A 24586-nucleotide genomic window follows, 5' to 3' on the forward strand; every position below is an offset into this window, starting at 1 on the left:
AAACTGCCATAAGGTGCTTTGGCAATACTGGTCATGAGTACAAAGGCCAAGGAGAATTCAGTGGTAAGGCAGAAGGAATAAAGTCAGTGACAAGGCACATTAAATTCATCCTAAAATGACCTCCAACTCTTTCAGGTATGGTATCCTCAGTTTTATGATTCTCCTGTCCACATTGATTTTGTGAATGACACCCCGCCCACACCTACCCAGTTCTTCCCCAACACCAACATAGCCTGAATAAAATCTAGGATTGGGCCTAAGCACACAGGAGTTTTGCCAGCATAAGGAGCATGGAATCTAACCCATTGTATGCTCATGCTCAAATAAATTGGTTAGTCTCTAAGGTGCCACAAGTACTCCTTTTCTCATTGTATGCTCTGTAAATTTTACAGCTACAAGTAGAGGACAAGTTGCAATTGAATCATATTACTAATAAAGCAATGGCCTAAAAATGCCAAGGAGAGTGGCAGAGCAACCATTTAAAGGGTATTCCTTTCATGCTCCCTGAATAATTGTGATACACCAATGAAAAAGCTATTGGCCTGACAGTATGCCAGGCCTCCTTTCTCCCCACCGTCTCAGCAGGTACAGTTCCCTTCTGCATGGAAAGCCAGGAACTATAAGTAGTTGCTTGTACTACTGACCATTTCTAGCATCAGAGGGACAGTAGATGCTTTGACTTATTTAGTTGGTAGCCAGAATTTAAAACTGGATCTTTATTGTCAGTGACTGTCTTGTAATTCACCTACCCCTAAATCTAGAAAATATAGCAGCTCCTTTCTTCATCGCTAAGGTTGGGTTTACAATGTTCTATTCCTGCCCCGTCTCTTTTCATTAAGTTTTATATAAAATGTTGGGGTTAACAATAGGGTTTCTGCCTTTCTAGCCTTCCCCTCTGCCTCTCGCCCCCCATACACACAGACCTCAATCAGTTTCAATACCTTTCTTAATTGATCTGGTTGTTTATGGAAAGTTCTTCTCTCTAACAGCCACTCAGGACACTTTCACATTGGCGACTGGAGTTTGAGGCCAAGACTTTCAATAGTGACTAGCAATTCGGGGTGTCCAGTTTGAGACACCTGAAAGGAGCCAGATTTTCAGAAAAAGTTAACCACCTCCCTTCTGAAAACGAGGCCTCATTAAGCAGTCTCAAACTGGGCACTCCCAAACAGATGAACCCCAAATCACTGGTCACTACTGAAAACCTTGGCCTGCGATTGTAGCGGAGTCTTTCTTCACTCACAGTACAGGGGAATCCAGAAGTACTACAGGAGACAAGCCTATTAAACCCCATCAGGCATTATTTGCTACAGTCATTGGCAGCTGAGTGTAATGGGACAGATTGTGGCAGCTGAAAAATGAGCCTGCAGATATAAAGGGTATAAACAGAATGGCAAGTCTTATTCAGGTGGTGGTGCAGTTCTTTCTGTCCTTGGAGACCTAGACAGCATGTTTTCCAGAAAGAGGAACTATGGTCAATGTGTCACAGAGGGTGACCTGTAACAAAGTCACCAGTACGTTACAGATGCGCAGAAAACAGGAGACCTTTTGTGAACCCATTTAATCAAGGCTCCTAAACAGATTATTAGGCAATAGAGTTTACTGATGCATTTCCTTGTTACACAAGAAGAGTAGCAAAGTTGAAACCAACAGGAGCAAAGGGAAAGAGAAAGAAGCAGTGACACTCATTCTACTAAACAATCGAAAACTGGACAGCTGCGTTTCCAATTCATGCAGTTTTCAGTGTAAAACTCTCTCCAATGAAATATGTGGCTCTGTTCCAAGCATAGCATATGCAAAACTAGTGAGAAGAAACCTCAGAGCTATCAGTCTATGTTCTTTCTGGGGTATAAATATAGAGCATTCATAAAATTAAATGGAACAATCAACCTTCATGGCTTAGATGTCCTTTATCAGTACTGCACATACATTCCAACAATGTGATTACCCTAATCACAAGCATAAACAACAAATTAGTCCTGTTTAAAATTTAGTGGCAACAAAGCCATCAATCCAACACATGCATTCTGTAATTACAGTCCATGTAATATATTCTATAATTCTCTGTGTGCGCATGCCACATGGGCATGCACCCCTTTCCCTCCCGCCGGAAAACAATTCAACATTTACTGTGCTGATATCTTTGATTTTGCCACAGTCATTGGCATGCAGGATCTCCTATTCTTAGTACCACAGAACAGAAAATGCTACTAGCAACAAGAGCACGTGTGTGTTTGCACATGTGATAGAGAATAGCAGCTTGCATCATTGTTGTAGCCATGTTGGTCCCAAGATATTAGAGAGACAACGAGGGTGAGGTACTATCTTTTATTGGACCAAATTCTGTTGGTGCAAAAGACAAGCTTCTGAGCATACACAGAGACCTGAAGAAGAGCTCTGTGTAAGCTTGAAAGCTTGTATTTTTCACCAACAGAGCTGATCTAATAAAACACATTACCTCACCCACCTTGTCTTTCTAGAGATTAATACACATATATATAATCCTTGCCTTATTAATGTTAAACCCATTCCTTAGCAAAATTGTGAACTATCACGTCCAGGTTATATTGTGTTATTGGAAGAGGAGAAAGGTGAACAGATAATTAAAATGTGAATTCATGGAACTATTTCAAAAAGAAAGCAGAAGATTTGATTCAATGTGAAATAACTTGATATGCCTCATGCCAAATAGCATAAGCAAACTAGCCAAGACTGCCTGCCATTTGTCTGGTAGAACGATGGTCTTTGCCTGTACACGTGAGTTCCGTCATCTTAAAAAGTCAGATTTCTCATTTAGAAATGCGATTTTTTTTAAGAGCCTAATAAAAAGAAATTGTGCCTGCATGTCATGTTCTCTGTACTCCTTTTCCCCCTCCCTGACTTTATAAATAGTAACATACACATGAAAACAGGATAATTTGTTTCTACAAAATTCATCTGCTCTTATTGTTTGTTCCCCACCTTAACTCTTACTGCTTGGGACATCATAATCCTCTCCACAGCAGGTAATGATGCAAATTATTGCAAAAGCTAGTAAAAAAAAAAATGGGAAAACTGTTTATCAAAAAATCCTTTTTTCTTACTGAAATTCAGAATATTTCAGCCCTCTCTAATTATGACTAAGCTGTCACAATAAAACAAATTCACATGTAGTACCCCTTAATCCAGGATTCGTTACTAACTCCAAGTTCAGAGTAGGTTTGCTATAAGGCTGGTAAACCTCGTTCCATGTCAAAACGCTGACATTTATGGTTTAACAGGGGTTGGACATGAAACCAGATAGTTTGGGATGCATTTTACTTTGTGTTTTGTTGTTCAGTTGAACCAGGATCTCCAAGGAAAAATGGGGGTGCAGGCGGGGAGGAGGGGAACCAACTACACAAGGCTCAAAGTAGCAAACAAGCACATTCCTAGGAAATGAAATCCCTGCATTGCACACAACCCTAATTTTGACAACTGGTAAAAGATAAGAAGCTAGAGAAACATCAAGGAATAAAGGGTGTGATTTCAGAACTGCTCAGTGTTGAGCAAATGGGAAATTTTATTATTGCCTTCAGTTGGAGCAGAGTTAGATCAAAGCGAAGCCCTTTTGAAAATCCTCTCCAAAGATTCTGATTTTACATCAAAGTAGCTAGCAATAAAAAATAAAAGCAAGATAAATACAGAAGACATATGACCTGTAGGCAGAACTACAGCATGCCTAAATAGACTGATTTCCCATGTTTTCCCTATAGCATCAGCTGACATTTTAAAGAATCCAAATTAAGGACTCAACGGTCCAAAAATCTTTGTCATTTTTATCCTCCTATCAAGAGCACATGTAGAACTCTGGGCGTGCAAGCAGTATGAGCAGGACCTGCACTTTTTAGCATAATTCAAGAGCTGTCTCTTACCATATAATGGTTTTTCAGCGTAGTTATCTGTACACTTAAGGAAGGAACTCTTTTAAAAATGATCAACAAACCACTAGGTAATTATTTCTTCTCACTTTTATCAAAAGAGATGACTTCACCAGTTGTAACTATCCCTTATTACTGGGGATGCCTCTTATTTTAGACATATATTTCATCTCTGTCCCACGCAAATCCAGTATAATCTCATTTACACATCTGCAGTGCAACATGTATCTGCAATACTGATCTGTGAAAGTGGATTTAAATAACATTGTCCACAGTGTGGTTGTGGTCATGTTGTCCCAGGATATTAGAGAGACAGTGGTGAGATAATATCTTTTATTGGACCAGCTTGTATTTAAACAACATGTCATTTATGCTAAATAATGATTCCCAGGTCATTTTCAACTTATTACACTCAATTTTGTCCTCCTTATTGTGTCTCATATATATGTTTTATTTGGTTTAGAGGTACAGATAAAAATATCAACTTAATCCTCAAATGCTAGTGACAGACACCTGAAGCCAATGGCAAAGCTCCCATTGACTAATGGCAATTGAATTGGGCCCTTGGGTCATGAGCAAAGCTCATGGAAATCAAGGAGAGTTTTTCAGTTGACTTCAGTGGGCTTTGGGTGATTAATAGTAATTTAATAAAGCACTTTTGGCTAAATTCTGGTCTCAGACCAAACAAATGGGAGCAGCATGCATACATTCAATGGCAGCATTTAGCCTTTTGGATTTGCCTGTGAGAGCTATAGGGAAGTAGTTTTCCTCTTACTGTCTATTGTTTGGAAAAAAAAAAAAACAACCTCAATTGTTTTTATTGGTGATTTCCTCAACGATTAGGTAACAAAAATAACATATAAACTACAAGATTTTAGTGTACTTTTTAAAAATTACCTTGAATGCTGTTATGCAATGTAAGCTGAGTAATATCATCACCACCACCAGGAGAACTGTAGCTAAATTCCTCACATCCCATATCGACTCAATTAAAGGAATACTCCCGACCTGCCAGTCATAGCACAGAGTAATTGGTGCTAGCAGAAGCCAGGAATTGAACGCCAGGAGGTACGAATAAGTTAGAAATCTGAAAGATGAAATGGAAATACAATACGTAGAATGTTCTCGATTCCATGTAAGTTTTTTCTTATGTTGAGAGCAGACTGATTTCATGGTGATCCAGGATATAGTCAATTATTGTCCCTTATACTGGAGAAAAAAAAAAATATATGAAGACAGCAACATACCGTTCTATAAATATAAGTCTTCAACATGTGTTATTTATAAACACCATAAAACTTTAAACCAATTATCTCTATATGAGAATTGTACATCAACTTTGAGTGGCTTGACTGTTCTACATATATTATTGGAATGTCATATTTTTGAGGTGAATAATTATTTTTGTACCTGTTTTAATTCTATGTAATGTTTTATTTTTACAAAAGAGTAAATAAAAGTTAAAATTAGAGAGAGAGAGACCCACCCATCAGTCTCTTACAGCAGTATTGCTGGACTCCTGCGATGCAAAGCAGCCCTAATTCTAGCTTAACCAGCCATCTGAAGATTCCCTCTGTGCGGAGGAATTCATGTAGCTTAGAGCTGCTACACCAGCTTCTACATCAGACCCCCTGCCTGCTCTCTGGCACAGTCGGCAAGAAGCCCAGACCAAAGTTGGTGATTTCTGGCTCCCATCGTAGCCCTTGGGGGGCATGAGTAGTTGGCATGAGCAGTTAGCATAAGGGAGGCTGCAAAAGTAGAGGGGGAAAGAGACTTCTAACTTTGTAATTTGCTATTTGTAATGCAGAGGGGATTGGGAGGTGGGTGCATGGGAAACATGCTACCTTTTGGGACACGTGAAAGCTTCTGTGGACTGGAACAGGAGCAATATGAATGCATCCAAGTAAATAATTTGACCCTGAGTCATTTGGCAGCTACTTATCTGCAAACCTTAAAGCTGCTCCCTCAAACCATGTTTACAGAAGAGTTTAAATACATTTCTTTGTGAACTGCTAAAATTGGTCGAATACTCACAAAGTCCACTGAGAAGAACTGTGAGATTCACAGACTATAAACTTTCATTGTTTTTTTTTAAAAAAGGCAAATATATAGAACCAGAAAGCGCACAGACTTGCATATAAATAATAAATTTATACAATATAGCACTTTTTCATCAGTCTGGCTTGGTTTTTGTATACTACACTCTGGTAGCTCAAAGATTTATTAAAGTGATCCCAAAGGACTCCCAAGACATGTACAAACATATATAAAAGATCATTTCATCCACCACTTACTGTGAAAACAGAGCAATTACTCAGCAGTATGGAGAACACTACACAGTATTTTAGGACAGGAGGTACAGGACACTGTGTTTAACAATGACTTTAGGCAGGCAGTATAGAATTACCCATATTGGAATTTGGCTAAAACACAGGGACTCACAACCCTAACTTTTTTTTTTGGGGGGGGGGGGGTGAGTTTAATAACAACAAGTGGTTGGGATTTTCATTTTATTTCTCATCCCAAAAACACTATCTCCAGCAGCATATTGTCCCAACACCTGAGCTGATCAAAAAGTTGTAAGGATGTTTCACTGGAAAAATTTCCTTTTCAGGATAGTTTTTGCAAAGAAGTTTTTCCAATTTTGATACAAAGACTGTAAATCCCACAATTTTTAGGTTCCCCTCCCCCATTGTTTTCCTCCTTTTTTCATTTTGCCATTGTAAAGGGAAAGAAAAGGAAAGGAAAAAAGAGTGTAAGGAAGGGGTTTTTTTCCCTCCCATAGGAGAAAAATATGAAAAAGTCAGTTTTTCATCTAAAAAAGTTTTGAATAAAAAATTTTGATCAGTTCTACCCCTCGTCACATTGGGCCATTGGCTCATTACTCTAAATGAAAAATACCATCTTCTAAGCCAGCAAAATCACTTCCTGCAGTACATGGGGGTTCCTCAGAGATTCACCAATTCAAAAATGATGTAGCTTAGCCTTGATGGGATTATACAGCACAATGTCGTATGGCATGACTTGCCATCTTTATAGAATCATAGAATCATTGAATACTAGGGTTGGAAGAGACCTCAGGAGGTCATCATCTTCCAAATGAAAGCCATTCACATCATTCAGTGAATAGTGCCAGGCTGTAATATTGTTATAAACGTGGCTAAGATTTTCAAAAGTGATGAGTAATTTTGGGTATCCAACTTGAAATGTCTTAAATTTTCAGCGGATGAGTTATCCGAGTTAATAAAAAGGCCCTTAGGGCAACTTGTGTACTGGTATGTTCAAAAAGCATCTCAACTGTAATCCCATATGGAAGATGCATCAAATTACCAGGCAATTGTGAAGCCTCATCACACTTTAACTATTTATCTTCAAGGGAGGGAGAGAGAAACAACTTAATACAGACGAGTGAAATGCTGATGGGTTTAGATAACAGACAGGCTGGTCTTCAGCATCCACTCTCCAGGATACAAGAGAAGATAAAACTTTATGCAGCATGTAACAAATATGTGGAATTTGTTGTTACAGCAAATTGAATCAATTTAATGTGATTTAAAAAAGAATTCCAAATAGATATATAGGCAAGTGTAATATAAAGCTGTACACTCTGCTGGGAAGTTAGTTCAGGTTGATGATGAAAGGTTTTGTGAATGGATCTATTTCCCCCCTCACTGAAGTGTTTTTGCCTTCCCCATAAACTTCAAGCACAGTCTACTTCTGGAGGCAGGGTACCAAAGTAGGCAGACAATTATTCTGTTCAGTTATGGCAACACTCGGGTTCCTTAAATGCAATTTGCCAACAGCAGTGAACTATTTCAAAGCCTACAAAAGACATTACGTACCATGTACAGTTGGCTGATGCACATCGCCGTACATCAGAATAGAAAACCCTTGGCCATTTCTCCTGTTGTCAGTCCTGAGAGCTCTCATTTAACTTACTTGGTTTAGAATGCATGCACCATGTATCCCAGAATGGCAAAACTGAAAAAAAATGATTTTCCAGCTGGCCTTTTCAAATTGCAAAAATTCTATCAGTGATGTTTCTTGTCACCAACAATTTGGGCAGTCTTTCAATTTTGGTAATCTTGAATGTTCTGTCAGTTGTGTACCTAAAAATGTTGGTGGTTTTCAATTTTTATGTCAAAACTGGAAAATTTACACACAGTTTTTGCAAAACTGCAGAATATCCATGAAATCCTGCACGAATATGCATGAAACCCTGCAGAATATCCAGGTCTAAAAGATTTGTTTTCCACAAATAGTGGATAACTGTTTTACCATCTATACTTCAATGTGATCTCTCAGACTGAGCTAAAGTGGTAAAAGCAAATGTTTCTGTAAAGAGCAATGCAGCATTCAAAACTTTTCTCCAATGCTTTCAGACAGACCAATGAGGTGAGAGAATTATCGCGATAGAAGGGAATGGTGTAGGTTCTCTGTGATGTGAAGTAAATTTTTACAATGTATGAACCTGCACCCCTGCACATTGTATTGGAAGGGAGGGACTAAATATGCTACAGGTTTTAGATAAAATATAAATCTCTTGAACTGACTAAATTTTCTTAGATTTTTTGCTTCCATTATTTAAATAGATGGGGGAAGGGAGGAGCCACATTCAGGCACCCATGTGATTGCCTGTAAATCCAGCACTACATCTCTTACCTAGCATGTTTGAATAAAGAAAAAAGTTCAGTGCAGGCATAACCTTTCAAAAACATTATTTCAAAACCTGACATAGGATAGAAATAATTTGCAATTTTAAACAGAAATGAAACCTCCTGGAATTATTCCAAGCACTAGTTACATTTTAGGGGCCTAGCTATAGTCAGCAACTAAAATATTTCCTTTTAATTAGTTGTCTGACAATAAATTACATTTTAAATTAATCATCACCCCTGTATTACTACTCATTTCTGCTGGAATTTCAAGAGGGGGAAAAAGTACAGTGCTTAAAACATTTCTCTCTGTCAGACCTGCTGCATTTCAGCCCAGATAACATAGGGTAACTTGTCATGGTGAGGAGACAACTGGAGGAATTAGCCTCCTAATTGGCATCACTTACTGTCAATTGACATGTCCCTCCCACCCCCACAAAGCCAGTTAACTAGGTTTGCATTGCAGTGGAGATCAATTTTTAATTGCACATTGAACATGGAAATACAAGTTTCAGCAATTGTCAAATGTGGCTTTCCCAGTCCCCCAGTCTCTGAAATATTCAGAAGTTGCAAGCTTTCTTTAGCTCTTAGACGCCGTCATGGTGACCCATACTTTCAAATCCCCTAAGGCTAGATTTAATGTCATGTGCTTTATTTGGCACATCATTTATTGCATCTGTTGCAGAAAACAGGAGCATGATTCTGCTATCTGAACTGGTTGCCTTTAGTGCAAAGAGTGTTATGTTAGGCCACTGTTTAAACTCAAACAATATAGGGCACAAATACTTGAAGAATTGTCTGTTGCCCCAGGCAGTAACTGAAAATGATTTAGAATGGAAAAGTCAGTCTCACTATTGCCAACCCCAACCATACAGAAATCACTGAGTCTGCTAAAAAAAATCATGTCTGGGTGGGTGTGTATAATTTGCTTTTTGGACTGGTTTTTGAAACTCAAGGGTTCAGGTTTTCAGGCTTTTCTTTGCAACAATGACTTCCTTTTTTTTCTTTTCTTTTCTTTTTCTTTTTTTTTTTTTTTTTAAAGAGAAGGCTGATCTCCTTGCCTAGTCACATGTGCCCGGAGTGTGGCTTTAAGAAAAACACCAAATATTGTGAGAGATAATAGAATTGTGAGAGTTGGCAACACTAAATCCTGAGAAGGCCTTCTCTGCTAAGAGCCTGCTGCACTTGAATGCTCTTCTCTCCCCTACGGATGCAGGAGGATACCAAACAACACCCACGGGGTTAGGCTAGGGTTGCCAACCCTCTCGGTTTCTCCAGAAGTCTCCCGGAATTGGGCTTTATTTCCCGGAGGCTACTGAAGCCAAACTGGGAGATTTTAGGCCGCTAAAAGTCCGACGGCGCAGCAGGGCTAAGGCAGGCTCCCTGCTCTGAGGTAAGTACTGCCCGGCCAGAGCCAGCACCCCAAACCCTCTGTCCCAGCTCTGAGCCCCCTCCCACAGCCAGCATCCCAAACCCCCTCCTGCACCCCAACCCCCTGCCCCAGCCCAGAGCCCCCTCCTGCATCCAAACTCCTTCCCAGAGCCCACACCCCCTCCTTCATCCCAACCCCAGCCCAAAGCCCCCTCCTGCACCCAAACTCCCTCCCAGAGCCCGCACTTCTCACCCTCTCCCCACTCCAATCCCCTACCCCAGCCCTGAGCCCCCTCCTGGAGCCCGCATCCCATCACTCTGCCCCAGCCCTGAGCCCTCTCCTGCATCCAAACTCCCTCCCAGAGTTCGCACCCCTTCCTGCACCCCAACCCCCTGTCCCAGCCCAGAGCCCCCTCCTGCACCCAAACTCCTTCCCAGAGCCCGCACCCCGTCCTTCACCCCAACCCCAGCCCAGAGCCCCCTCCTGCACCCAAATTCCCTCCCAGAGCCCGCACTTCTCACCCCCTCTCCACCCCAATCCCTTCCTGCCCCAGCCCCCTCCCGGAGCCTGCACCCCCTCCTGCACCCCAACCCCCTGCCCCAGCCCAGTGAAAGTGAGTGAGGGTGGGGGAGAGCGAGTGTCTGAGGGAGGAGGGATGGAGCGTGGCGGGGCCTCGGAGGAGGGACGGGGCAGGGCAGGGCAGGGCAGGGCAAGAGTATTTGGGTCTGTGTGATTAGACAGTTGGCAACCCTAGGCTAGGCTCAGGATTTGTTCGGTTTGTAAATTTTGTTAATTTCTCCCCCTCTGACTTGATTCCTCTGTGAAGTTCACTCAGGCTTGTTTCTGACTGTAGGTGTCTCCATCCCTACAGCCTCGCCCACTATTACAGGCAGTGCATGAAGGCCAGGGATGATCTCCATGACTGCCGTTGGAAAGTGCAAGGACTGCCCCCTCCAGGCAACCCCTGCAAACGGTATGGGAAGAAGATAGAGCATGACCCCCCTTCTTTTTGTCACAAAGGATTATGCAGCCTATTCCCCCACTCCAGCCCCCCAAGGGATGGTGTAACAAACTGGAACATTGTTAAGTGGCACAATTTAATCCTCTGGGTTACTTTTGTTATGGCTGCCAGAAGATGTTGGGCCTGGGAGCCTAGGAATAGAAGAAAAGGAGTACTTGTGGCACCTTAGAGACTAACCAATTTATTTGAGCATAAGCTTTCGTGAGCTACAGCTCACTTCATCGGATGCATACTGTGGAAAATGTAGAAGATCTTATTATATACACACAAAAAGCATGAAAAAATACCTCCTCCCACCCCACTCTCCTGCTGGTAATAGCTTATCTAAAGTGATCACTCTCCTTACAATGTGTATGATAACCAAGGTGGGCCATTTCCAGCACAAATCCAGGTTTTCTCCCCCCCCCTTCCCCCCCCCACACAAACTCACTCTCCTGCTGGTAATAGCTTATCCAAAGTGACCACTCTCCTTATATTGTGTATGATAATCAAGGTGGGCCATTTCCAGCACAAATCCAGGGTTTAACAAGAAAGTTTGGGGGGGGGGGGGCGGGGTAGGAAAAAACAAGGGGAAATAGGCTTGAATAGAGACTGGGAGTGGCTTAGTCATTATGCAAGGTAGCCTAAGTTAATTGTATCCAATTTGCAAATGAATTCCAATTCAGCAGTTTCTCGCTGGAGTCTGGATTTGAAGTTTTTTTGTTGTAAAATAGCGACTTTCATGTCTGTAATCGCGTGACCAGAGAGATTGAAGTGTTCTCCGACTGGTTTATGAATGTTATAATTCTTGACATCTGATTTGTGCCCATTTATTCTTTTATGTAGAGACTGTCCAGTTTGACCAATGTACATGGCAGAGGGGCATTGCTGGCACATGATGGCATACATCACATTGGTGGATGTGCAGGTGAACGAGCCTCTGATAGTGTGGCTGATGTTATTAGGCCCTGTGATGGTATCCCCTGAATAGATATGTGGGCACAGTTGGCAACGGGCTTTGTTGCAAGGATAGGTTCCTGGGTTAGTGGTTCTGTTGTGTGTGGTATGTGGTTGCTGGTGAGTATTTGCTTCAGGTTGGGGGGCTGTCTGTAGGCAAGGACTGGCCTGTCTCCCAAGATTTGTGAGAGTGTTGGGTCATCCTTCAGGATAGGTTGTATAGGTTAATAATGCGTTGGAGGGGTTTTAGTTGGGGGCTGAAGGTGACGGCTAGTGGCGTTCTGTTATTTTCTTTGTTAGGCCTGTCCTGTAGTAGGTGACTTCTGGGAACTCTTCTGGCTCTATCAGTCTGTTTCTTCACTTCCGCAGGTGGGTACTGCAGTTGTAAGAATGCTTGATAGAGATCTTGTAGGTGTCTGTCTCTGTCTGAGGGGTTGGAGCAAATGCGGTTGTATCGCAGAGCTTGGCTGTAGACGATGGATCGTGTGGTGTGGTCAGGGTGAAAGCTGGAGGCATGTAGGTAGGAATAGCGGTCAGTAGGTTTCTGGTATAGGCTGGTGTTTATATGACCATTGTTTATTAGCACTGTAGTGTCCAGGAAGTGGATCTCTTGTGTGGACTGGACCAGGCTGAGGTTGATGGTGGGATGGAAATTGTTGAAATCATGGTGGAATTCCTCAAGGGCTTCTTTTCCATGGGTCCAGATGATGAAGATGTCATCAATATAGCATAAGTAGAGTAGGAGCGTTAGGGGACGAGAGCTGAGGAAGCGTTGTTCTAAATCAGCCATAAAAATGTTGGCATACTGTGGGGCCATGCGGGTACCCATAGCAGTGCCGCTGATCTGAAGGTATACATTGTCCCCAAATGTAAAATAGTTATGGGTAAGGACAAAGTCACAAAGTTCAGCCACCAGGTTAGCCGTGACATTATCGGGGATAGTGTTCTTGACGGCTTGTAGTCCATCTTTGTGTGGAATGTTGGTGTAGAGGGCTTCTACATCCATAGTGGCCAGGATGGTGTTATCAGGAAGATCACCGATGGGCGTCTCCTTCTGCCCCTCCACCCCCATGAACATGATACAGTTCTGTGGTGACCTGGAATCCTATTTTCGACGTCTCCGACTCAAGGAATATTTCCAACATACCTCTGAACAACATACTAATCCACAGAGACCTCCCTACCAACACTACAAAAAGAAGGATTCTAGGTGGACTCCTCCTGAAGGTCGAAACAGCAGACTGGACTTCTACATAGAGTGCTTCCACCAATGTGCACGGGCTGAAATTGTGGAAAAGCAGCATCACTTGCCCCATAACCTCAGCCGTGCGGAACACAATGTCATCCACAGCCTCAGAAACAACTCTGACAACATAATCAAAAAGGCTGACAAAGGAGGTGCTGTTCTCATCATGAATAGGTCAGAATATGAACAAGAGGCTGCTCGGCAGCTCTCCAGCACCACTTTCTACAAGCCATTACCCTCTGATCCCACTGAGAGTTACCAAAAGCAACTACAGCATTTGCTCAAGAAACTCCCTGAAAAAGCACAAGATCAAATCCACACAGACACACCCCTGGAACCCCGACCTGGGATATTCTATCTACTACCCAAGATCCATAAACCTGGAAAGCCTGGGCGCCCCATCATCTCAGGCATTGGCACCCTGACAGCAGGATTGTCTGGCTATGGAGACTCCCTCCTCAGGCCCTACGCTACCAGCACTCCCAGCTACCTTCGAGACACCACTGACTTCCTGAGGAAACTACTGATCTTCCTGATAACACCATCCTGGCCACTATGGATGTAGAACCCTTTAGCTAATCCCTCCCTTGTTTAAATAACCCAGGCGCTTTACCTGGTACGCAAGGGGGTTTTAGTTCTTTCTAATGGTGACAAGAATTCATTTACGTCCTTTATTAGGAGAAGAGTTTCTCACTCACATATTAACAGCAGAACTCATTTCATCTCTAGGCTCTTTCCACCGTTTGCAAAGCTCTAAATCAAGTGTGGATGATGAGCTACTTCATGACACTGTTGTAAAACACATGCTGCTGCAATTATAACCTGGTGATGTTATTTAAGGTATTGTATTTGAGTTATATTTATTTGCATATCCTCTAGGGCACATATCTCAAGCAGCTTATCAGTCCAGTCATATCTTCTGCAGGAATTTACTTGTATCTTGTCAACCTATACCATTTTCTTACAATAATCATAAAATAATACGTTCTTTCTCTGCCCAGTACATTCTGTGTTCATAGAGTAAAATCACATTTGTTTAAATAAATAAAATGATAGATCGGTCTCACAAAGTCCGATTAGTAGGAGATAAGATCCAAATGTCAGCATAAACATTAATGGAGGGGAAAAAGCCCTCTCAACTGCAAAAAATATAATGGCTCCATATAATCCCTTTCATCATCACAGAGCTGTGGCAACTAGAAGAAAAGCTGCCTATCAATACAGTGCTGGGTACACAGAGTACAGAAATACAGAGCTATACAAGCAGCTGCAGCTTGCTGAATAGTAAGATGTACCTTCTACTACAAGGTACAGCTGTGGAGGAGGATGCTGTATAAACTGTACTGATCTTTCTATTCATTAATCTAGTAGGTCTGTTTCTGAGTCTCCTCCTAAACTTTGCTGCTAACTAGTTGAAAATATCAGATTTTTAAGAATGAGGCACATTCAAATCAGACATTCAAACGAGACTGATCTTCCAATAAAACCTGAGCTCTTGGGGATCATCCTGATAATGTTGCAATATGCAAAACCCTGGGGCTGATCTTGTTCTCCCCAAACCTATAAATCCCTGAGAGTTTTGTGTTCAAATGTGATCCATTTTCCTAGCTAAAAAATGGTAGCAATGGATTCCAAGGGGCACCCTAAGCCAATCTAACAGATTGATGGCTACACACCAGGGCTTCAACCAAGGTTTACAGTAGGGGGGAAATGGTGAGTCCCCTGGGCAATGACTGACATATGGATTACTACTCCCCAGGAAGTTAAAAACATAGATCTCTTGGAAATCAGTCGAGATAGACATTTTTAAATGGTCTAAAAAGGCCATGGGACCCCAGAGAAAACAGCCTTATCTTTACCTATCCAGTGCCAACAGAAAGTGGAATGAATACCAAAAAAAAAAAAAAAAAGATACTGGCTATTTGCCTCAAGGGGTCAAGCTACTTTCTCCAGCCCTGTGTTGGCAATGGATTTTAAAAATGAAACACATGGCTGAGAGGAATAAATGTCTGATGCTAATGTTTAAGCTGTGCCTCTTTTCCCAAAGCTATCTTTGGGTGTCCAGGTATTTGCATTCACAGGATATTCTGTTTCACAAGCAGGGTTTGTAATTGGCTCCACAGCCCCATTATAAATGCCGGTTAACAACCAATATTTCAGGATAGCAACATTTATCAGGGTTTGCTCATTAAACCATATAAGATTAAGTAAGAGACATGTTCAACTCTTTGGCCTGGAGTAGGCAGGTTCACACTTCAGGAGAGAGACTTGTGCTTTGTCATTTTACCATGAGGGTCCCACCCCCTCCTTTTTTAAATGAAAACATATTTTAAAATTTAATATATGGACTGAGGGGGTCCCCATGTTAGTGAGCCAGGACTTCTTGCTGTCTCTGCATTTTCCTGCCTTACCCAAAAGTGAACACTGAAATAAAAAGTCTATTGTACATATTATACTGAAATGCAGATTAAATGAAACACACTGAGAAAGCAGCAAGAGCTCCTAAACTCAGAAAGTGTGGCCAAGAGTCAGAATGCTCTGGATGGCTAATTAATGGGCTGGTATATTGCAGAGGTTGGTTTTAATATTGCTTTACTAGCCTAGGGTCTAGTGCAAATCCCATAGGGGTTGTTGCCTCTGACTTCCCTTGCCTTGCCAGACAAACCTAGCTGGCGCAGCGATCTGCTTCCACAGCAGACGTTTGCTCCTTGAGCTCAATAGCTCTATTCCCTTTGAAGCCTCAACAGTCATAATTAAATGCGTCACTTAGAAAACAAACATAAATCCAAATGAAGTGTAAAAGAAGTAAACTTTGGTGGATGAGTGTTTCTTCGGGTTTCTGAATTTCCACTGCGTTGAATTCTCACATATCTGATTGAAACACTTAACACACACACAAAAGCCAAACTACGGAAAAAAAAGTAGTTTGACCACATAAAAAATGCTATCTACCAAAGCAGTCATATTGTAAAGCAAATTAAAAGACACAGTTAGGGCTCATTCATGGCTGCAATAGATGGATTTATGGCTGTCACACAGCCAATGCCTGCAATGGTTACTATACAGTTACACTTGGAGAGAAACTTATTTTTTTAAATATTTTTATTTGGAACTTACTGGTAAGGTTGCTGCTGTTATCTATCTCTTACACTATCTGTGAGACATACTGTACATTGAATATTTTTCCTCAGTCTTAACAAGGTGTTCGTAATAAAATATGTACTCATCATTATTCAGAGGACTCAAATATTTTCCCTCAAGAATAGCAGAATAAAGAAACGTTGTGCAGAATGTCTGAAGCATGCCAAGCCTACTGCTGAATGCCCTGCTAAGACTCTAACTGCACTTCAGTAAAACGTTTACATCAAGCTTTGTATCGCTCAATCCCTTTATAACTATTACATCTTTCCTCCATTTCATCCTAACCCCATTAAGCATGTCACAGAGGCTTGGTTGAGGTTACATTGTGCTGCAGTTGCTTACCCATAGTAAAACTTGTGACAGCAACTTGCAGCGACTTCAACTCAAGTTTATGAATTTTATAACCAGTGGTTCATTAGACCGGGATTCCTTGTGTGGGATACAGGAGGTCCCATTTCCCATCTCTAGTGAGTCTTCAAGAAGAGTAGGATTTCCTGTACCTTTTATTTTCTGCCTTGGCTGAAAGATGGATTCAATCACGTAACAGGCCTATTCTGCCATTCTAGCATTACCTCTACTGGAGGTCATTGTTAGAGGCACAGGCCATCATAATGGAGTATGCTGCAGATCTCACTGAAAGTTTAAATTCTTTTGGTGACACTGGAAGACAGTACTGTCCAGCAGGGTCTGTCCATTAAAGCATTCACAGGACTTGTCTACACGGCAAGTTACTAAGTGGCAAGCCAGGGTGAGAACCTACTATGTACCGGCTTTCTGTGCCATAATGTCCCAAATGGACAGTGATACAGTGCAGTGAAAGACCCAGAGTGTGGCTTAGAGTAACAGTGCTTCAAAGTGCAGTATGGTAAGCTGCACTCCAGGACTTTCCCTGCCCTATAGCAGGCTCCACATGGCAAGTTAGTGAGCACCAAGCTGGGGCACTGTAGATTACCACATACACATGCCCACACTCTGACCTTTGAACTACTTGTTTGTATCCCTGCACATGCAACAGAATTGCAGAAACTTTATTAGGAGGTTGAACAAACAACTGATTCATTTTAAAAAGATTTCACATTGTCACAATTATAGAATACATCTACTTCCGACAGTTAAGAAATGTGGAAATATATAGTTTTACTGAGGTTAATGCACATGCTTGTGTTGTTGAAGACTGGGAAAGCCATACCAGTCACACAATAAATATTAGGCTCTGGTGAATTAGTTTATGGTCCATGTCCAGCTCACAGTGGATCATATTACAAAAATCTAGAGCTGAACAAAAATTTTCCATTGGAAAACACTGATTCAAATATTGAAATGTTCCATAAGAATGTGTTGATTGCAACAAAACTTTAGGTGGAAATCAGGCAGACAGGCAGGCTGTCTGGCTCTCTGGGCTCCTGACTGATAGGCTGTCCAGCTGGGCAATTTCAAGAAAATTCCATTTTGGTTCTTCTAAACTTTCAAAAATTTTCATCCCACAAAAAACTGTGTATTTCTGATTTGGAGGGGGGGGAGGATCTGAAACACAAAATTTTCTGTGGGAATGAAATTCTGGTTCTTGCCCAGCTCTACAAACAAAACATGTTTATAGCTGGTACCCTTGTTGGCAGCTATAGCACAGGCTAAGAACAGAATGGGCACTGGACAATGAACTCTTCTTTCCTTCTAAAGATAGTTACTTCAAGTCAGGGCTGACACATATCAATGGGACAACACAGGGAAGGTCGGCCTGCTCTCTGTACCACACCTGTCCTTCAGATAAAGAGGAGCTCAGCCTGCAGTGATATCAATTAGTTGCCTTTCAGAAGCATGCCACTAAAAAAAACCCTGTGCTATTATCAGGGAAATATTCACTCTTATACCAAATAATTTAGTTTTTCTTTTAAAAGCTACCCCAGTCATTGCAGAAAATGTAAAATGTTAATTGCAAATATAATAAAACATTTTCAGTTACAGAATAATAAATAACAAGTCATACTGGGTTGGTTTATATTATATAACCTTACTCTTAGGATAAACATGTTAAATAGAGGAACAAACAGCTAAGTCTTTTATACTATGATTTAAGAAATATGTTATTATTAGACACTTTAATGTAAATTCTAAACATGTATCATATGTAACAATTTAGAGCTTTCCATATTAGCTAGCATGTTCCCTGGAAGCAATTTTAGTATTGCTAGTAATAGGAAGCTGTTGGCACGTTATTAGAGTAGTTTCTCAAATGAGATCCAGTTCAATTTTGCTCCAGATGTTGAACAACAGTGTCTCAATCTCAGTCTGCTAGTCTCAGCTGTGTTTGAGCTTTAGTCTTTAAAAACAACAAATCAGCATTCCAGAAAAATGGTATCAAACAGGACTGCTACTCCTTTCATTTGGAATCAACGGGGACATTGGAACAAAAACTTTTCAATTACTTTCACATCCTCTCTTCAAAACAACATCCCCACAACTATGATCCTTCTTGCATTATCAAGCCAAGCATATTCTTTGTTTTATCAATTAAAGCAAAGCCCCTGAATATAAATCAGCTCCCCATCATCATCCTAAAATACTGGTTTGGTCTGACTCAGAGGGAAGAAGATCATTTTCTGCATCATAACAATACTTCCAGAAGCTCCAGTGTGACCTCAAATCCAAGTACTGACTTAGCCCAACTTAGGTTGTGGAAAGTGACAACACCCCAGCCTTGGTTTGACTATGAGGGCAATGAAACATCATTGCTCCAATATCAGCTTCTTTATGCTATTTCACCAATGAATCTAATGATAAAAAACAAAACCTTCTGCTAACATAAATTGCAAGTGTCAGACCATTACTTTTAATTAATCCCTGGCAGCCAGGCCCAGCTAGAGATATATCTTTGTAAGAGCAAAAAGAATACCTGAGACCCCTATCTTGCCTTATATCGTCAAAGTGCTAACTGCTCATTAGCACTCCAGAGGGATTTTTAAGTATCATTTTTTCCATTTTACAGAATCTGCATCTGAGACAAAAAGGTCAAGTGATTTTCCCCACATCACAGAAAAAGTTAGCATCAGAGCTGGGATACCTGGACTCCCACTGCTATGCTCAAACCACTAGGCTACAAACCTTGCCCTTATAAAGATAAGCTTGTTGGTTTCAACAAAAAAGCATAAACAACAACAACAAACAATAACAGCATAATACCACAGGCATTGTTGCATGCTTCAGTGATTCAAATAATGCCAATTGTTTTCTAGTCTTGGGAGAGCAATAAGGAAATACAGTTAAGTGTAGAAGTTAACCAACAAAACAAAGATCTGTTCGTTCCTTGACTAAAACATTTTAGTTCAAGAAAACTACATGTAGTTAATAAGTTTGTGCAGTTATTGGTACTGTACCTTGTAAGTAAGTAAGGTGAGAATGAAGCTGGATTGTCCTGTTCTGAAAACATTGGCATGGAACCTCCCATTATCCAGAAACGGAAATATAAAACAAGAATCACCTTCAGAGAAGAACAACATCTATTGAAATGGTTACCTCCTTTTGAGCAATATTATACCGTACATGGAAATCCAAATCTTTAAAATGAAGACTCAAATTTTTTTTATTTATATTTTTTTAGATGGCTCTTTAAGATTTAGCAAACACTGCAGAGAAATCAACACAAACTAGGGCTTGATATCAAATTAATTTCCAGGGCAGTTATGGAATCAATTCCTATTAGCATCAGTGGCATAGCAGGGTGTTAATCCTTGAACATCCACTAAAAAACAAACCACGTTATGAATATACATAAAAGGAATTTCACAAATATTTATCTGGATAATTTTCTACCCTTTTCTGTCATAGTGTCCCGCCACAGTGTAAGTGTGTACTACTGCCATGGACTGTATGGGATATCAAGCCTTCTCAAAACAGACAATGTTTGTGAGTATGAATGTGTCAATACCTTTTCTCATGCTGAGTAATACCTCACTCTGCACGAGTTCCACAGATTTATTTTTGAGCTGGTTTCAAGGGGATTACTTGTGTCATTAGCTACTGTTCCAGGTAAGGGAAACAGAATCTGGCATGTAGGGGGCAACAGGGAAGTTATGCTTTAAAATTAGCAAGCTTTTGATTTCTCCTTACTGCCTGTCCTGCTAGCTGGAGCAGCATGGTCACCTTCTTTCTGGAGATGGGGTTCATTCTTTACACTTGCAGTGATTACCATTGAAAAGTCAGTATTTTCCAATTAAGCCACAGTGGTATATTTTACACTGTAAATTTCCCCACTATTTAGAAAAGGATCAACTGTGGGATATTTGCAAATGTTGATTTTTAAATGATGACCTATGTAAACTAAAAGAGAATTTTAACTAACTGTCCAGCTGAAATTTTATTGGACTATCTTTCATGATTAACTGTTAGTTAACACCACCTAGTCAACCACTTAAAATAGAATTTCAGCTGCAATTTCAGCTTTCTAGTTTTGTTGGTGATACTATTCAGCAACATTAATGTTAATATTATTTAGGTGTACAATACCACATTTTTAAAATCACTCATACTTACATAACTTATTACTAAAGCAGCCCTCTTCAAAAATGGCCTTGCAGTATACAAGAAATTCTGGTTGTTACTTGCAGTCAGGTAGCTGAAATGCAAATTAACAAATACTTGCTTAAATACTTAGTAGAAAGTAGCTTGTTTTTCACACTGAAAAATCACTGGCACAATGCTCTAACCATCCTATGTCTATCAATGTGTTAACAATAAAGCTATAACGATAAGCATTTGTATCATTTTGCATTTTCAAAGCATTTTCTAATTAGAATTAGTCAACATTTTATTTCTAAATTTTAACAAAATTTCAAATGAAAAAAATTGCAGAAATTATCACAATTGTTTCCCCAACCAGCTCTATTTACAACCATCAACTACTTAATGCTCACAAATCTCCATGTATGACTTGCCCAGCAGGGAAGAAGTCACTATCAGGCCATGATTAAAACTCAGAAGCTCCTTAACCCAATTATGTGCTCAAAAACTAGAGAAGGAGGCATAGTCTGTAAGAATTGAGCTTCTTTAAAACATCTCTCTTTTTAAGTAGAGTTCACATACTCCATTTCTATTACAAGTCACTTGACTAGCTTGTTATGATTATTAATTGAAGTGAGTCAAATGCACAGGTGGTGAAGCACTAGAATGAGTTACCTGGAGAGGTGGTGGAATCTCCTTTCTTAGAGGTTTTTAAGGTCAGGCTTGACAAAGCCCTGGCTGGGATGATTTAGTGGGGATTGGTCCTGCTTTGAGCAGGGAGTTGGACTAGATGACCTCCTGAGGTCCCTTCCAACCCTGATATTCTAGGATTCTACAGGATGCCCTTTGTCTGTGGAAACCCTCCCTGCTCCACAGGCAGGTAAAATTAAAGGCTTGAGGTCAAGCCTTATAAAGCTCAAAAACTTGATCTCTCAAAATTATTCTAATACAGTAAAATGTTCTCCAAATTCTAATATGCATTTTAAAATAATTAATGACCCTCACTATGGCACTAAAGTAACTAAATACTAAATATGCTTATATAGGACCCTACAAACTTTTTGTTTTTCTGAGGAAGAAAAACAAGTAAAACATCGCAGAAGACAGTTGAGGGGGATAAGTATTTAGGAGGTGAAGAATGTTTTTAACTTAGAGAAAACAGAAGAAACATTATCTTTCAGCTTTTTGGAAAGTGTTAAAAATAAGGAATAAAAAAAATCAGTTTGTACAATCTACGAAGATTATGAAACAGGTTACAGTGCTTGTATTCAAGTGAGCACTCCATGCAAGGAAAGAGTCATGCTTTTTCCTGCAAACATCTAGTATAGAAATTTATTTTTGATTTCCTCTCGAAATCTCTCAATACACAGGATCGTCTAACTACCTTTAGCCCTTCAAGTCACAGCAAAAATGAGGTCACAACACTTCCTCAAGAAAGAGAGATTCTTAATTTGTGGCTTTTTGTTCAACTTTTCGATAGCAGGAAGTTAGTGATGCTAGGCACCTTTGAAATATGAAGAAAAGCTTTCACTGCTGACAAAAGCAGCAGAACCAAAACCTATAATGAGAAGGAATTACAGGTTAACAATAAAAAGAAAAGAGAGTGCAGCTGGATATACTCTAAAAAATGCAATCTCTTTAAAAAACCTTCTGTAAGCATCGTTCCTAAAACATAGTAACCCAAACTATGTACTGTAGAGAAAGCTGGATAACCACAGTCCCTTGTCGTCTACTTATTTATAAATGTTGACATTTAAGAGTAGGAGGTGACTTAAATGTCAGACTGGTCTTCAAGACCCCAATCCTGCAAGGTGAAAAGTTTTCTGAACTCCCACTGATTTTAATCAGGCCCCAACTTCCCAGAACAAGGAAACTCAGACTAGTCTTCAGGTTTTATACTTCATGAAAGGTCAGACTGGCCTTCAAGTTTTTACTATGGCCCTGATTCAAGGCCCACTGAAGCCAAGGGAAAGACTCCAAGTGACTTCAACGGGGTTTGGATCAGGCCCTGGACTTTTGTGCCAGTCGGAATGTCTCATGAAATTCAAACCTCTTATGACTTTTAGTAAGCAACAGAAGTGGTTGGTTGTATTTTGTTTACATTATTATAGACGGGGCTTGTAGCGCAGCCTACTGTTAAGGTTGCCTAACACTTCCCATTATAATAGCCTGTTTACACTTGGTTAACATCTGTCAAATTTTCTTTTCATGCAGATTCCATTACGAAATATGTTTTTCTGACTTAAAAAGGGCTTGTGCTATGAAATCTACGAGGAAAACCATGAAAGATAATAACATCATACTCTGCTGGTTGATCCAGCTCTCCTGGCCATCCAAGCTAGAGAAGTGGCATATATGAAATACCAACCCATGGGTAATGATATGGGTAACTCAGCTCATCAAAATGCTGTTTTGCCAGAACCCTGGTGTATTCTGGATGTCTTATGGGTGGTATTACTGGTCTCAGAAAGACTAACTAGGAAGACATCTTACTTGTGGCCAATGTGAGCAAAGGACAATTCACTGTTCCTGTCGCAAATTCCACAGAGCTGCAGATCAAGTAGGAAAAGTAAGTTTTCTAAATAGCAGTCATGCACAGCTTCCAAAATACACAAGGTAAAATTGCAGCTTAGAGACACAACCTGGATCAGGTTTGTTTTTCTAGTGCAGCTTGCTTGTTTGGTTTGTAAGTTGCTAATGATTCTTATTTGGTAAGCTAACCAGGATATTTAAAATAATAAATGTAATTGTTTTGCACTTTTGCAAGATTTCATTGTTTTGTACCTTTATAAAAACAACTGCCTTTTATACCGAGTCAGTCACAGATCAGAATTCTATTCATTTGCTAGCCACACAGCCCTGTCAAACATCTAAGAGTATGTCTGTACTGCAATTAGACACTCACGGCTAGCCTATGCCAGTTGACTTAGGCTTGTGAGGCTGGGGCTAAGAGGCTGCTTAACTGGGGTGTAGATGTTCCAGCTTGGGCTGCAACCTGACCTGTGGGATCTGTCCACCTCACAAGGTCCAAGAGCCTGGGCTCCAGCCTGACCCTGAACAGCTACACCACAGTTAAACAGCTCCGCGAGCCCGAGACAGCGGGCACATGCCAGCTGTGGGTTTTTAACTGCAGTGTAGACATACCCTAAGACACCTCTCTGTTCAGAAGGATCACTCCACATCATCAGCTCCATCCACATATGCACAAGAACACAGATTCCTAGTGCTCATGCACACCCCAAACTGGAGTCAGGGTGGGACACAGAGAAGAAGAAAACTGTATATTACCAGTAGCTCTGTGCAACAAAAAGAATGATCTCACAAAATATTAGTGCCTCATCATAACAATACAGTAAACATTTCAAGATGTGGATCTCACTGATTTTAATGAACAGAGCAAATTGGAGCAGGAAATCCAGATTGCCATTTCTGCTAACCAAGTGTGAAAAAAGAACATTTGGACAGAGGTTTCAACTTGCCTTCATGCCAACTCTCCCACAAAGCAAAATCCACTATGTAACTGGCTACTTGCTGTCTTTTAAAAGCCTGAAAGGAATACTCCCTGAAGCAACACAAAGACACAATAAATCCAAAAATGCTTAATAACGCAAGGATTTCTCTTACCCACTTCGAACAGAGGCCAAGACAGATATTTGGCAGCTTTGATTTCCTGAAAAGTACAGCTCATCCTGAAATCAGTTACATTATCACAGCATTCAGAGATTTTATAACTGAGGACAGCAGGTAGGTAGCCTAGTAAAACTCAAAACCATGCAGTTTACAGCAACGTAAAAATTCCTGGTACCAGATGGACTGTGTGTT

General features: G+C 40.6%; 1 protein-coding gene across 3 annotated transcripts in view; it reads right to left on the reverse strand.

Annotated features, from left to right (window-relative positions):
• The window catches only part of TMTC1 (transmembrane O-mannosyltransferase targeting cadherins 1), a 172703-nt gene that overhangs the window by 91785 nt on the left and 56332 nt on the right, over positions 1–24586 (reverse strand). For all 3 annotated transcript variants that reach the window (XM_077827630.1, XM_077827624.1, XM_077827617.1), the window contains 3 exons: positions 20798–20879; positions 19642–19745; positions 4797–4986 (listed from right to left, as the gene is read on the reverse strand). In XM_077827630.1, coding sequence (XP_077683756.1) covers positions 4797–4986; positions 19642–19745; positions 20798–20879 — 376 coding nt within the window. The remainder of the gene's footprint in view (positions 1–4796; positions 4987–19641; positions 19746–20797; positions 20880–24586) is intronic.

Source organism: Eretmochelys imbricata, chromosome 1 (genome assembly GCF_965152235.1).
Source record: "Eretmochelys imbricata isolate rEreImb1 chromosome 1, rEreImb1.hap1, whole genome shotgun sequence".
Classification (NCBI taxonomy): domain Eukaryota; kingdom Metazoa; phylum Chordata; order Testudines; family Cheloniidae; genus Eretmochelys; species Eretmochelys imbricata.